Below are 16,630 nucleotides of genomic sequence, written 5' to 3' on the forward strand. Positions count from 1 at the left end.
AAAATGGCTGTGCACGCCCACTTCCTTGGGGCCTTCCTTCTTCCCCCATTTCAGGTGCACCCTCGCCATGGGCACCTTGAAAGGGGTCCCATCAATTCCTGTTATCGTCAGGTGGGAATCGGGTATCATGCAGCCCGGTGCCACCACCCCGGGTCGGGCCAGCGTCACGTCAGCGCCTGTGTCCCAGAACCCCGTGACCTTTTTCCCGTCTACCTCGAGGTGTTTGAGACACTTGCTCCACAGAGGCATTGCCGCCCCCACTCTGTAAACTGGCCTCTGAGCATTTGGTCCCCCTGAGGAGCTGGTCTGTGGGGCGGATTCGGCCCAAGCCGAGTGCCCATTGTCAGCACCACCCGCCTTGGCCGCCAGCCCCTCTGGCTTCTGGGACCCCACCCAGTTGACTCCATGACCCCCCGGCCTGCTCAACCTGTCTGGGAGCCTGGGGCACTGGGCTGCTCTATGCCCCTTTCGCCCACAGCGGTAACAGCCTGGGTCTTGTTGTGTCCCTCGGGCCGGCTGCTCTGTCCGGGTTCTGTTTGGCTCTCTGGGGGGTGGGTGGCTGGCCCCTCTTTCCTGGGCTTGCCCAAGAGGTGGTCCCCTCTGTCGTACAGTTAGAGACCGGTCTCTCTGAGATTCTCGGTTTCTCCAGGACTCCCTCTCCCTCCGGGACTCCCTCTCTCTCCGAGACTCCCTCTCTTTGTGGGGCTCACTTTCAAACCTGGCCCGGCTGTTTGTGAAGTCATCTGCCAGTTTCCCTGCATCATGTGAGTCCCCTGGCTTCCGGTCCACGAGCCACACCCTCAGGTCAGGTGCGCACATCTCGTAGAATCGCTCCACGACCGCCAGCTCGATCAGGTCCTCTACGGACTGGACTCCCATTCCGAATGCCCACTTCTGGTAGTATTGCTTCAGGCGGGCAGTTGTATCTACGTGGGTTTCCTCTGGCCTCTTCTGCGCCTCCTGGAACTTCTTCTTGTACATCTCCGGAGTCAGCCCGAACTTATGCAGCAGGGCCTGTTTGAACCGTTCATAGTCCCCAGGCTGCAGCCCCACCAGCTGGCTGAGCACCGCTGCGCCCTTCCGGCCCAGCAAGGGGGTGAGGTGCCGGAGCCACTCATCTGGGGGAACCTCATGCAACTCACAGGCTCGCTCGAAGGCGGTAAGGAACTCGTCCATGTCCCCTGGGTCCTGACACTGGGCCAGCACACGCGTCTCCAAGTGACTGGCCACCCCGAGCCGTCTGGCCCTCTCCCCGCTTACCGCAGCTGGGGCCTCTTGGCGTCTCGCCTCTGCCATGGTTCGCTCATGCTCCCGCTCTCGCTCTCTCTCCTTCCGTTCTCGTTCTTTCTCCTCCCGCTGTGTCTCTTGTAGCTGGCGCTCGTGCTCACGCTCTCTTTCTCGTTCCTGGCGCTCGTGCTCACGCTCTCTTTCCCGTTCCTGGCGCTCACGCTCTCTTTCTCGTTCCTGTCGCTCACGCTCTCTTTCCCGTTCCTGGTGCTCCAGTTCCTTTAATTTCACCTCGAGTTCCAGCCGTTGCAGCTCTGCGGTGGGGGACTTTGCCCGCGATGGACCACCGCTAGCTGAGCGCGACCTGGCGGGCACCGCGTCTGTCTGACGGCATCGAGCCCCCGCTCCTGTCGGAGAATCCGAAATGCTTCCGGAGGCTGACCGGCCACTTTCTGCCGGGACAGGCTCTGCCCCCCCGGATCGGTCATTCTCTTCCAGCTGTGCAATCAGCTGGGCCTTGGTCGCCTTCCCCACGGTCAGGCCCCTCTCTCTGCACAGCCCCGCTAGCTCTGCCTTCAGGAGTCGGGTATAATCCATCTCCCCGCTATTTCCCGGGGTATCCACTCACCAGCAGCAGCTGCAGGAATGGCTCTGTTCTCCCTCTGACTCTTGTGAGACTCCTTCCTTCTCTGGTGCTCAGTCAGCCACTGCTGGGAGCTCATCCGTGGGTGCAGTGCATCCCACTTCTGACACCAGTGTGATGGGGTTCAGGGGTCCCCCTGCACTGCACCCCGTCCGCTGGCAGGAGAGACTCTCACTCAGCAGGCACAACAGCAGGTTTATTAGGCAACAGATGTCCAGTTTCTCACAGAAGCAACAGCATAGCCGCCAGAGACAGTCCTTCCAACCTGTCCTGGGGGGAAGACCCCGAGCGGTGCCCCTCTGGGGTGTAGCTTTCCCCCTCCTCAGGCTGGCTGCCTTCCAGCTCTCCCTTTTCCTCGCCTCTAACTGCCACCCCCGATTCGAAACCCAGCTCAGCTCCTCCCTGCTCTTTGTTTAGGCAGAGGTGTTATCTGCCAGTTGTAGCCCCAGGGTCATCCTTAGCCACTGGGAGCTGCTGCTTGCCTCGGACATCCAGCCTGACTCACACATGCACCCCCCCCACTCCATCACAGATGGGTTGGTGCCCCCTGAGGGGTCAGAGTCCTTTGGGGGGAGCGGGGGCCCCATGGGGTAGGCTCGGGCGGGTGGGCCACATCCTGGTCCCCTCTGTCCAGGGCACATTACTGACATGTTCTCCTCCTCTCCACACTGCCACACCATATGTGGGCTGGGAGAGCCCTGCGTCATCCCTCGTCCCCGAGAGCCTGCCCGCAGCCCTTGGAGGTTTCTGGACACCACCCCAGGCAGCGCGCCATTCAGGCCATGTCCGGAGGGCCCCCTTCTGGGCTGAGGAGGACCCAGCCAGCCAGTGCTAGGCCAAGGTGGCCGAGCCACACCTGTGGCTCGCCCAGGCTGACATGGAGTGGAGGAGGGCAGCCTGGGAGAGGCTGCTGACCACTCTGGAGGGCACTGGCCACACCCTCCGGGACCATACGGCCACTGTTGCCTGCCTCATGGCACCCCCCGGCAGCTCCCCCCACTGAGCCTGCCCCGTCTGCCCCCATTGAGCCTGCACCCTCCGCCCCCATCAGACCCACTCGCTGGCAATACCTGCCGGTGCTGCCCGCACCCTCTCCTCCCCACCGGGGACCTTGCACCTAGGGAGGCAGGGGCTCCAGGGGCTGACGGGGCTCACGGCCCACCACTCCTGCCCCAGAATGAGTGCCTTGCCCCCCTCCAAGTTAGGTTCCCTCGTCCCCCTCCAAGTTAGGTTCCCCTCTGTATATATTTACCAATGAAAACAGTATAGACAAACATTTCTTTTATTGTTCACCACTCCATGCTGTGCTCCTCAGGGGGATGGTGGATGTGCGGGTGCGGTGCTGGTGGTGGTGGGGGTGTTAGGGACGGTGGGTGGCGGTTGTGTGTGGGATGGGGGTGTGCATGTGGGTCAGAGGTGGCCATTGGCAAAGGCCTGCCTGAGGGCCTCCCAGATGTGGCCATCCTTGTGGGCCTGGCGGACGGGGGCGGCACCTAGCTGCTCATAGCTGGTGCCGGCCGGAGGGCCCCCCCCCGGAGGGCCCCCCGGTGACATAGGTGTCCCCCTTTTCCTCCAAGACTTTGTGGAGGATGCAACAGGCGCCCACCACCTGCGGCACGTTGAGGACCCTGACCTCCAGCTGCATGAGGAGGCACCTCCACTGCCCCTTTAGGCGCCTGAAGGCCCGCTCCACCATGTTGCAGGCATGGTTGAGGTGCCGATTGAATGCCTCCTGGGTGGGGTTGAGTTGTCCTGTGTACGGTCTCATGAGCCACGGCTGCAGGGGGTACGCCACATCTACTACCATGCAGAGCGGCATGGTGACATCCTCCACCACTGGGATCTCCCGCTGGGGGACGAAAGTGCTGGCATCCATGCACCAGCAGAGGCCGGAGTTCTGGAAGACCCAGACATCATGGGTGCAGCCGGCCCAGCCCACATAGAGGTTGGTGAACAGGCCCCTCGCGTCTACTAGGGCCTGGAGCACCACCATATGGTAGCTCTTCCGGTTGGTGTACTGGCTGGCACTGTGGGGCGGGGTGTGGATGACGATGTGCGTGCCATCCAAAGTGCTGATGCAGTTCGGAAAGCCCAGGTCCTGGAAGCCAGCGACGGTGTTCAGATCCCCCAGGCGGACGACCCTATGGAGCAGCATGATGTTGATGGCTCTGATGACCTGCAGGGTTGGACGGGGGACACGCGCTCTAGTGCAGGTGTGGCGGCCATCTCCCCCTCCCATCCAGCCCCTGCCCTGTCCAGCCGCTTGCCCTCCTCTCATCCAGCCTAAGCCCCATCTGGCCCCTTGCAGCGGAGGGTTCCCCTTGCCCCAGCCCCCTCCACCCACCCGGCCCCACCTTACCTCCATACATACAGCCCCAACAGTGGCCTTGCCCACCCTGAACTGCTGTCCCATGGAGCGGTAGGAGTCTGGGGTGGCCAGCTTCCAGATGGCAATCCCAGCCCGTTTCTCCAGGGTGAGGGCTGGCCGTGTGCAGGTGTCATGGTGCTGGAGTGTGGGGGTGAGCCAGTGGCAGATCTCGTCAAAGGTCTGTCTCGACATGTGGAAGTTCCACAGCCACCTTTCCTCTCCCCACTCCCCCAGCACCAGGCGCTCCCACCAGTTGGTGCTGCGGGGGTGGGTCCAGAGGTGTTGGGATGCCTGGCTGTGCCCCGAGTGGGGGAGCCCCGCGGCCCCAGGGGGACCGCCTAGCCACCCGATGAGATGGGGTGCACCTGCAGCGATGATGCACAGCACTGCGAGCAGGGCTTCCATGATGAGGGCGTCCTCCTGCAGGAGCTGTCAGTGGGCCCCCATGGTGGGCACAAGCGGGCTCTGCCAGGCTGGGAAAGGCTGGGCAGCACTTGGCTTGTGCAGAGGGGAGGGCGGAGTGAGGGGGCCTTTAAATGAGACAGCTGGCTGCGGCCCCGGAAGGGCTTGTTGGCCATGGGACCCTGTCCGCAGCATTCTCTTCTTTCGAAAGAGGGCTTGGAGTCATGTGGATGCTCTCTTTCAAAAGACCTTGACGGCACTTCGAAAGAGCGGATCGGAGTGCCGATCCGAAAAATGGCAGCGGGTGCTCCCTTTCGATGGCTGCTATTTCGACCGCCGAACTTCGATTTTTCACCCTTTTGAAAGGGCACTCGGGTGTAGACACAGCTATAGCGCCTCTCAGCACCAACATTTTTAGTGCTGTTAGAGATTTCAAAATAATTCTGTGAAGCACAGGCTTTCTCAGCAATGAAGGATTCCTTGATGTCTTCCTTTGTTTTTAGAATACAGTCACTCCAGAGCCCAAGTCACATTAATTACAAGTGTTTCCTTTTTCTGAACCATCTAGATCATCTTATCAAGAATGATTGGAGATAGTTGTAATGAAGATTTCTCTCCAACAGTGTTACAATAGGATTAAGACTTGAAGGCTACTTGAGTTTTAAAATGTCCTGTGGCTATTCCATGAGAAGTCAAGATATATCACAGCTACCACTTCACCTACAATCCACAATGTTTATTATCCTGTCAAATAAAGTTTTAGGTTGGTTTGATATGATTTGTTTTTGACAAATCCATGCTGTCTGTTACTTATCACTTTTTAATCTCCCAGGTGTTTGGAAATCGAGTGCCTTATTGTTTGCTCCATTATCTTTCTGACCACTGAAGTTAAGATGACTGTTTTGTTAATTCCGTGGATTATCTTTATTTCCATTTTTGTAGATTGACGCTATCTTTGCCCTTTTCCAATCCTCTGGAATAGAAAATAGTTGACTCTTAACTACTCACTCATTGAAATTACTTTTTTTTCCACTCTAGGCAAAAGACTGGTCCCTCCCCAGAAGAACTGATTCAGTAGGAGAAAGTGCCCCTGGCAACAAGACCACATAGTGGGTGCTGATATGGGGAAACTGGCAAGAATGTCACCTGACATAGTGTACAGAAGTTTTTAAAGGGCAGTGACTAGTTTGTTGGGCAGCTGTTTTCTCCAGTCCAGGAGGATGCAGTCACCCATTAAGCAGTGCAGTAGGGAGACTCCCCCCATTTTTCTGTACCCAGCTGGACTTGCCAAGCGACTTGAACTCCAGTTTAAAAATGCTATGGTTGTTTAATCTGTAAACTGTAAACAAGAAGCTTCATACCTTCAGATGGAGTTCGGAGAAAGGGATAAGTTCAAGTCCTGGTGAGTCTCGAAAAGTCAGTGCCATGCCCGGAGGGGCAGACAGTGTGTTCTAATGCTTGGAGGGGGATGCTAAGTGGCAGATCTGTATCTGGAGAGTGCTTATGGACCTCTATATTGGGATATTGGTTATATTTCATTCAGGCTTCAGGAGTTTGAGGATCTAGAGTGCAAGGTCTTGGATTGCGCTTTCACAGCAGTCCTGATGGATGGTGAGGAAGGGGCGGCGGGGAGGGTTTCATCTGGATCTTTGACTAAATGTAAGTCACTTAATTCAAGTTCTTGAGTGTTGCATCATTCTCTTACTTGAACTATGGAATCAGGAGAACAACAGGATTATAGTAAGTAAGAGGTACTCCTCTACCAAGAAGATTCATTTGGTCTTCTACATTCTTCTTCTTTGGATGAAGCTGTCTGGAAGCCTCACTTGAAATACTACAGGAAGAATCATACAAATTATTTGATATTTTACAACAAGCATCTCAAAGTATAATTTCAGTCCCTGTACATGAAGGAGTCTTAGGAAAGGTAAAATACCTTCGAACTACCTCTGCCGTAGCTTTAGAAACTTCAGAATGTGCTGGGCAAAGATACAAAGTATTGTCCAAAGCTTATGAGTATTTTTATAGTCGTCCTTCTTCATTTTCATTGGTTGTTACTGCTGCAAATGGAAAGTCAAAACAGCTGGGAAGCTCAACTCCCAAAGATAAAGAAAGAGAAAGTGTAGACATTTTTTGGAAAAAAATTATTAATCACTTCGCCTATATGTTAGGATATCAATCAAATTGTATCTAATTAAATAGGATTATTTACAGTGGGACTCAAATTATCTGAGAGTTCAGATCACCTGATTGATTTTGGCCTCACTTGTGGATGTTTATTCAGCGGAGTGACTGCCCAGGTTTAGTTTAAGCTGGTTGCTCTATATACAACATTAAGATGTGATATCTTAGGACTGATGTTGATTGCATCTGTGGAAAAGAAGGTATGTAAGTCAGTAAAATCAAACTATTGCTGACACATGGTGAAATATGGGATGCACTAGATGTCTACACAAATAATTTCATGCTGCAGTGCTGACGTGAAGCTGAGGACCCTAGAAGCCTTATCTGTCTAGTGAAACTGCAGTAATTCTTGTAAGTTTCAATTTTGCTCTCTGCTGAAACTGTCCAGACTCTTATTAATTTCAGTATATATGCATCACTGATATTGCTTACAGTGCATAAAGTTAAGCATGTGTGTAGGTCTTTGCAGGATCAGGGGCCATAGTTTGTAAAAGTATTTCCCTATCTTATGGAAAAGAAGGATATTCTTGTGAATAAGGCAAAGCAGTGGGAGACTGGAGATACGTGTTTCCTTCCTAGCTCTGCTACAGGTTTTCTGTAAAATGCGGGGGTGATGATGCTTTATAATGATATATGTGAGGTTATGATGAGACTTACTTCATTAATTCGTGTACAGTGCTTTTAGAAATTTTCAAGTCAAAGTTGCTAATTATGTTCTAACTATGATTATTTAATTGAAAATAAGTAGTCATATTTCCATTTATATATGTCTGTGAATATTTTTAAATAAATAACTAATATTTTCAATGTTTCTTTAATTTTTTTTTATCTTAGAGAAAGTAACTGAGGTGGAGAAAATAACTGATACAAGTTACAAGAAACTTTGGGAATATTTAAATATACATGTTTGCTATTTGTTCAAAAGTGTCCTCTTATGGTAGTCATTGCAGAAATGGAGACTATGCTGATGCAAACTGTAAAAGACATTAAATACTCCATTTCTGGACAAATGATTCCATGAGATAGATCTTATTGTAATAATATCATTTCAGTGACTGGGCAAAAGTAAGAGAACGGTAACTAAAATCTGTCAAGCTTTCTTAATAACAAGTGTAGCATTTTTTAGCAAGTTACGCAGGACAAAAATTAATTCCTTCCTGGTGCAATGAAAGTTTTACTTATTGCAGGTTTTTATTTTTCAAAAATACAAAATAGATTAATTTTTGTAGCATAGCCAAATGTTGCTGTCCAGATTTTAGGGAAATTGATAATATAGAAATCTGACATTGTTTATTAAAATATGGGAAGATGTGATTAGTTTATCAGAATGTTCAGCTGTATGGACAAATTTATTATACTTTACAATATCATCATCTGAAGAAATTTCTTTTTAGGTGCTGACAGTTCTGTCTTTTCCCTATCCTGTGCCCCTTAGACAAAATATCTGTTGATTTAAATTGATGCTTCCTTGAGTAAGTTTGAATCACATCTAGGTATTGCATACAATTTCAGAGTTTGGGGACTCGTTATCCAATTTACTCTCCAACAAACTGCACTTATGAAATTACAAAAATTAAATACCTGTTCTGTGTTGCTGCTATAATTGCATAAGATCATTTTCTCATGATGGAGGTTAATGGCCTTTTGGGCTTGTGTTCCCCATAGGAGTAGAGCTTCTACTGGGGAGGGGAATGCTGAGTTTGCCATTTTGCAATAGTTGTGACGCAAGAATCAGCATGATATGCTGGGCGTCTCCTGAGCAGTAGTGTCGTTGCTGCTGGTGATTAGGAATGTTCTCTATAAGTGCAGATTCCTGATCCTTTTTTAAAAAAGAAGAAAAGTATAGCAAAAATATCTAAACTATGATTATTGCCTTTTCTGTGGCTGTTTCACATAAAACTGCATTTATTTTATTTAATTTACACTGAATTTAGGGAAACAAATGGATGTTAATATTTATCGGCTCTGAAGAAAACATTGCATTTGCCGCACTTAGCCAGAGCTCATTCTATTTACAAGAGTTATGACGTTTCTTCAACTACCTTTTTTGATCATTTTAAGAAAAAGGAGCAGTATCAGGGCTGGTGAAGGCCTAGGCTGAAGAGATCTTACCTAGCTAAATCCAAGCATATTTCCTCTTTAATCTGCTGCAAATGGCTCTCATTCCGGTACCAGAAGCCGAGTTCCTATTCCATTCTTGATTATAGCAACTTATGAAGCATCTGATGTACTTTTGTATCATATGAATGTCTGTGTGGTAACCAGAAAATATTGTAATTGCATTTGACAAGACATTGTCATTTTAGCTCTCTTGGGCTACGTCTACACGTGAAGCCAACATCGAAATAGGCTATTTCGATGAATAACGTCTACACGTCCTCCAGGGCTGGCAACGTCGATGTTCAACTTCGACGTTGCGCGGCACCACATCGAAATAGGCGCTGCGAGGGTACGTCTACACGCCAAAGTAGCACACATCGAAATAAGGGTGCCAGGCACAGCTGCAGACAGGGTCACAGGGCGGACTCAACAGCAAGCCGCTCCCTTAAAGGGCCCTTCCCAGACTCAGTTGCACTAAACAACACAAGATACACAGAGCTGACAACTGGTTGCCGACCCTGTGCCTGCAGCATGGATCCCCAGCTGCCGCAGAAGCAGCCAGAAGCCCTGGGCTAAGGGCTGCTGCCCACAGTGACCATAGAGCCCCACAGGGGCTGGAGAGAGAGCATCTCTCAACCCCCCAGCTGATGGCCGCCATGGAGGACGCGGCAATTTCGACGTTGCGGGACGCGGATCGTCTACACGGTCCCTACTTCGACGTTGAACGTCGAAGTAGGGCGCTATTCCGATCCCCTCATGAGGTTAGCGACTTCGACGTCTCGCCGCCTAACGTCGAAGTTAACTTCGAAATAGCGCCTGACGTGTGTAGCCGCGACGGGCGCTATTTCGAAGTTAGTGCCGCTACTTCGAAGTAGCGTGCACGTGTAGACGCAGCTTTGGAGTCATGTACTAGTTGATAAACTGTCCTCCTTTTAGGAGAGGGTTTTTTCATCTCAGTTTTCTTTATCATGGGTCACAGAAGCCTTGTGTTTCAATTGGTGTTCTCAGCCTCTCTTTTGAGAGAACAGAGAAACATGTTACTTTGCAGAATGAGGGCTACTTAACTTGGATTTCCAGACACCCCAGAGATTACAGTGTGCAGATATCCCCATATGTGGTGCATGTTGATTTGCAGCATTTTTTGTCAACTTCTCAGTCTGTTATTCCACAGATAGCTTTTTGCTATTGATGAAAGAGATTTCAGTCTCCTTTTTAGGACTGCTAGGTTTTATTCTTACAACTGTGAATACATGAGTCAAACTTCCATGAATAGCCCCTGTTGTACAACTCAAGTCTGTCCAGTAAATGTATGAATGGTAGAGTGGTTTGGGCATCCTAATAAGTGGCCAAACAAGTCTTGGGATTTGTCGTTAACTAATCTGACCGTTTTTGAAACCAGGAAGCTTAAGTGAATGGAAGAGCTGTGTTTTGCACTTTGTGGTAGCTTGTTTCTTATCAGAGTTCCAGTAGGTAGTGCCTACTAGCTCTGTGGATTATCTCATGGGACGGTGGATAGTAAACGCTCATTGGCATTCCATGCCAATACTTTGTTTTAAGAAGCAGAGGCTCACTAGTATATGCACTGCCCATGATAATTTGGTACAAAGGCACTTCTGTGTGCTCACACATACAGTAAGCATGCATGTGCAAAAGTAGGGGAAGGTCAGAGTTTTAAAATGAGGGTACTTTGTGTTTTTCTTTCAGAAACTACTTTCAAGGCAGGCCTGTCCCATTTTTAAAAAACTATTGTTTACTATCAATAAATGCTTTCACAAAGTGGGGTGAAACAGTTGATAAACAATATTTAGTGTAATAGACCTTGCTTGCATCCCTTTTTGGAGATTTTTTGCTGTGAACTAGAAGAAATGAAATACATGGGACAAGTACATGTTTAACTTCACCAGTAGTGCTGTAAAAAATAATTTCTGCAATCTAGGTAAAATGAAAAATCTAGGATAGATTAGCTGAGAAGAATGAAGACATATTTTTTGTTACAATTGCTCAGATTCAGAGTCTGCAGGATAGCCGTGTTAATCTGTAGCTGTAAAAACAATGAGAAGTCCCGTAGTATTTTAGAGATTATGCCCTAATAAATCTGTTAAACTTTTACAGGCAAAACTCACTTGATTTGTTTAATATGAAACCAAGTTAAGGGGAAAAGAAAAGAATTGCCTGGTGTGTGGGTGTGTGTGTGTGTGTGCGCGCGCACACGCGTAGAAGTGAGTGGTTACTTTCCATCCTTTTTTAACCTTTAAGTTTATGTTAAAAGCAATGCTCTTGTCCCCTGCATCTAGTTTGCTAACTTGTATGTCAGCTGGTGCAACATCTTTCCGATAAAGTATTTAATGTCACTATTTAATTTTCTGCTTTGAATCATTTATAATCTCAGTATATCCTATGAAACAAATTGGCCCTTTCATTACTGTAATTGATTAATTTCAGAATTTTTTATATTCTTTGGCCAAGTAATGTTTTTGTACCATGTTTAGTTGATTTAAAGCTTCTTACATTTAATTAGTTCTTGTTTGTTCTTATAGAGCAGGCCTGCTTCCTTTTATTAGAAATTCAGAATGTATTGTGACTCTTGAGTTAAGTAAAATTTATGTGGTAATTATGTAAATGAATACTGCAGATGCAAAATCTTTCTATATTGCAAGGTGGAAGACATATAGAACTAACCAATGAATCATTAGTAATTGGTCACTAAAAGGTCTATCTACATCTAGCATATGCTCATTAAGTACATGCAGCCTTTGTGCTAGGATAGCAATATTTTTTTTATTAAACAGATTAATATTGTCAAATAGTGAAATTAAGCAATAGAAGAAAAAAATAAAGACTGAATCACAAATATGGCAGAAACAGTCCCTCTAAATAGAACAAGGATAAAATTACAATGTTAAATATTTTAAAGTTTCTAAATTACTTAAGTATCCTGCTTGTGGCTGAAATATTAAGCTCTGCTAGTAGAGGGCAGCAACATTGTAAAGGATCTCTTTGTGAAATCTTCAAAAGTCTGTCACAAGATTTTTATTTTCTTTATGCTGTTTAGCAGTTGCTTTAGGTTGTCTTTTAAGTGTTTGTAATTTCATAGTGAGTGTGCGCTTTTAACTCTGGTGAGTTTGGTTCAGATATTTATGTAGATGGCACTTGGCTTTAAGTATACATGTAGGTACTCCTGAAATTGATGTAAAGTTTTTCCCTTTTTATGTTCACCAGGGTGTTCCAGGACCTGGACAGTATGAAATAAAAAGCCAGTTTCAGAAGGTGGATAATATAACACAGAATGGAAATAAAGTTCCACGTGCTCCTTTCCTTTCACAATCCAAAGTAAGAGGCAGCAGCCTACTATTTTTATTTCTGTACTTTCTTGGTTAAAGTTGCCTGAAAAAAGTAATTAGCTACATAATCCACAAGAGATTATACTTGTACTGTGAGCCACGATGGGTAAATGATGTTCTCTTTGTGTGTGTGTTTATTTTGATGTGTATGCCCATGGATATTAGGGTTGCCAGGTGACCAGTTCTGGAGTGGAACACCTGATAAAAAAGGGATACTGGGGGTGCCAGTCAGTACTGCTGACTGGGCCATTAAAAGTCTGGTAAACACAGAGTGGGGCTATAGTAAGCTTCCTACCTGCACTGGCTCTGTGTGCCTCCCAAAAGCAGCTGGTATTTCACTTCTGCTCCTAGGCAGAGGTGTAGCTGGAAGGGTTCTGCATACTCCCACTGCCCAAAGAGCTGTCTCTGCAGCTCCCATTGGCAGAAACTGTGGCCAGTTGGTACTACAAGGGCAGTACCTGCTGATGGAGGCAGCACACATATACCTCTTGGCCATGCCTCTGCCTAGGAGCCAAAGGGAGATGTCAGCTGTTTCCAGGAGCCACTTGAGGTCAGTGCTGCATAGAGCCCACACCCTTTCCTGCACCCCAATCTTCTGGTTCAGCGCTCCTGCAGCCAAACTCCCTCCCAGAGCCCTTACCCAATCTCCTCCCACCCTTCACCCACCTGTCTCACTTCAGAACCCACTCATGCTCCCACAAACTACCTACCAGCGTTTGCACCCCCCCACACTCTGAACCCCTTACTCTTAGCCCAGAACCTGAATCCCCAGCCAGATCCCTCAGATCCTCCTGCAACCCAATCCCCTGCTCCCTACCTAGAGCCCCCTTGTGCACGTGTCCAGACCAACACGGCTACCCCTCTGATACTTGTGCACTCTGAATGCCTCATTTCTTGTCCCACTCTAGAAACTGTACCCAGAGCCCACATCCTGTTCCCCTGCCCCAGTCAGGAGTCTGCACCCAAAAACCCTCTGCCAAACCTGGTGAAAATGAGTGATCGGGAGAGAGACTCGTGGAAGGGGCAAAGTAGGGACATGACTATGGGAAGGGACAAAGCAGGGCAATTTTAGTTACTATATATAAATTGTATTCACTTCATTGGGAAAGAAATGAAACCCTGGATATTGCTATCCTGATGTGGGCACTTTCTGCACATGTTATTTCTAAATGTGCTGCAGGTTGTGATTGGCATAATTTTTTCCCATGCTTCTTTAGCGATTTGTAGATGTGAAATCAATTACCCCAGCTCCTGGCACATACAATGAAACACGCTCAGCTCTTGAATCCTTGAAGAAAACAATAGGAATGAAAAAGATCCCATTTGGTCAAACTACACTTCGATTCACTGAAGACTCCAGGCTAGAAAAAGCACCAGGTTTGTGATGAATCCAAGTACTTATGGCATTCATTTTACAGGACGCAATATTAGGCAGATTGATATACTAGGAAGTAAGCAATTAATCTTAAAATGTATTATGAAAATACAGTAGGCATTTGGCCAAAATACACATATCAAACAGCACTCTTATTTATAATTAAATCTGTAAGAAGCCCAAAGGGGAAAAATGTAGCCATCCATTCAAGATTTTGTTAGATTGGTATTTCCAGGTAATTTTATACCATTTGTTCAATGTGATAAATGTGGGCAATATTATTTGCACCTCATGGGTTTACTGATCTTATAGAAATCCAAGCTAAAATAAACATAATTTAAATTGCATTTGTAGGGAGAGTTTTTTTTTTAAATGTTTTGTTATTAAATTAGGATTCTCTTTGCAAACTTTAGGTGACAGGTTTTTTTTTATAGTGCATGTAGAGTATTCTGCAGCTATCTTAAAATGGAACATATGGTTCTGCCTGATATTCTATAGTATATCTTCTGTGGTGACGATAATTTTTTTCCTTTTTCTGCCTGGTAAGGACACAGCTAGGTAAAACTATTTACCTCAGTGAGTCCTTTCCTCACTTACTCCAGGGCCCTAGAAGAGGAAATTATACAATGCCACTGCAAAAGGTATCTACTGATGACAGAGATATCTGTCTGTTATTTACAGTCCTCTCCCCCCAACACTTTGGTGAATTCTTCTGTGTGCATCCAAATGGGTTTTAGATCGTTTTCTTAGATGGGTTGAGGGAGGGAAATAAATAAAACCCTTCCATTGTCTCTTAAATCCAATACTGTATTGAAAAAGTAGCCCTTGAAAATATTACTTGCCCAATATATAGGTCCTCTCCCTCTTCTCCCCCTTACTATGGGGTATTCTAGCAAGTGACTGATTACTGCACAGAATGTAACAGAGAGAAAGCCATGCTAGTCTATATACTATCAAAACAAAAAAGCAGTTAAGTGGCACTATAAAGACTAACAAAATAATTTATTAGGTGAGCTTTCGTGGGACAGACCCACTTCTTCAGACCATAGCCATACCAGAACAGACTCAATATTTAAGGCACAGAGAACCAAAAATAGTAATCAAGGTTGACAAATTGGAAAAAAATTATCAAGGTGAACAAATCAGAGAGTAGAGGGACAGAAGAGGGGGTGGGTAGTCAAGAATTAGATTAAGCCAAGTATGCAAAAGAGCCACTATAAAGACCCAGAAAATTCACATCCTGGTTCAAACCACGTGTTAATGTGTTGAATTTCAGTATAAAAGAGAGTTCAGCAGCCTCTCTTTCAAGACTGTTGTGAAAATTCCTCTTCAGTAAAACGCAAACTTTTAAGTCATTAACAGAATGGCGCACTCCATTAAAATGCTGGCTAACAGGTTTGTGGATCAGGAGTGTTTTTACGTCTGTTTTGTGTCCATTAACTCTTTGTCTAAGAGAGTTTGAAGTAGATTCATTGTCTACAGTCAAGCCCTTAGGTACAATCGCATTTGCTCTGATCCTCCTGACAGAGACCAAAACCTACAAGATCTTTACCAAATATTCATAAACCTGAATTACCTACCAGGAGAAATAAAAAACAAATTGACAGGGCCACACGAATACCCGGAGACCAGCTACTCCAAGATAGGCCCAAAAAAGCCAAGAACAGAACACCACTGGTTATCACCCACAGCCCCCAACTCAAACCACTGCAACACATTATTAAAGACCTACAACCTATCCTTAATCAGGATGCCACACTCCAGAAGGCCGTAGGTGACAGGCCTGTTCTCTCCCACAGATAGCCTCCCACCTTACGAGGATTCTGGCCCACAACCATGGGCTATACTGCAGGAACTTTTCCTTGCAACAAAGCCTACTGCCAGCTTTGTCCACGTATCTATTCTGGAGATACCATCACTGGACCTAACCAGGTTATTCACAGAATCACGGGCACATTCTTATGTTCCTCAACTAACATCATATATGCCATCGTGTGCCAACAATGCCCAGATGCTTTGTATGTTGGATGGATTTCAAACTCTCTTAGACAAAGAGTTAATGGGCACAAAACAGACATAAAAACACTCCTGATCCACAAACCTGTTAGCCAGCATTTTAATGGAGTGGGCCATTCTGTTAGTGACTTAAAAGTTTGTGTTTTAGTGAAGAGGAATTTTCACAACAGTCTTGAAAGAGAGGCTGCCGAACTCTCTTTTATATTGAAATTTGAGACATTAACATGTGATTTGAACTGGGATGTGAATTTTTTGGGTCATTGTAGGGCCTCTTTTGCATATTTGGGTTAATCTAATTCTTGGCTTACCCCCCACCCCTTCTGCTCCTCTACTCTCTGATTTGCTCCCCTTGATAATTTTTTTCTGATTTGTCGGCCTTGATTACTATTTTTGGTTCTCTGTGCCTTAAATATTGAGTCTGTGCTGGTATGGCTATGGTCTGAAGAAGTGGGTCTGTCCCACGAAAGCTCACCATCTAATAAATTATTTTGTTAGCGTTTAAAGTGCTACTTGACTGCTTTTTTGTTTTGCACAGAATGTGTGTGACAGTCAGATTTGCTGATTGTTGCTATAATTGTCCTAAAAGTATGTGAAGCCCCTGTAAAGGTTTTGCAAATCTGAGTGCAAATTTGCTGAAATTTTCATATATACATATACATATACATATACATATACATATATATTAAGTTTGGTCTCTCTTGGAGATGGAAGTGAATTCCTTATGGAACATTGAGGTACATTATTAATAGCATTGTAGGCAGTGTGAAAATGGAAAGTAACATATAATTCACCTGACCTTCTTATTTCTATGTTTTTAAGATTTTGGGTGGATGGGGTGCATCCTGCTGCAACCTTAACTGTCACTAATCATAGTTTTGTTTTGTCATCTCTAAAAACATTCCTGTATGTGCCACATTCCATAGATGTTTAATGAGGGTACAGCTCATCCTTGTGCAATGTCCTACTGGACTTAA

At 46.4% G+C, this 16,630-nt stretch overlaps 1 protein-coding gene across 1 annotated transcript in view; it reads left to right on the forward strand.

The window, feature by feature from the left end:
* STPG2 (sperm tail PG-rich repeat containing 2) overlaps positions 1-16,630 on the forward strand; it is a 400,844-nt gene that overhangs the window by 65,580 nt on the left and 318,634 nt on the right. Inside the window, exons 7-8 of the mRNA XM_074993576.1 lie at positions 12,144-12,254; positions 13,483-13,642. Of these exons, the coding sequence (XP_074849677.1) occupies positions 12,144-12,254; positions 13,483-13,642 (271 nt within the window). The remainder of the gene's footprint in view (positions 1-12,143; positions 12,255-13,482; positions 13,643-16,630) is intronic.

Source organism: Carettochelys insculpta, chromosome 4, assembly GCF_033958435.1.
Source record: "Carettochelys insculpta isolate YL-2023 chromosome 4, ASM3395843v1, whole genome shotgun sequence".
Taxonomy (NCBI): domain Eukaryota; kingdom Metazoa; phylum Chordata; order Testudines; family Carettochelyidae; genus Carettochelys; species Carettochelys insculpta.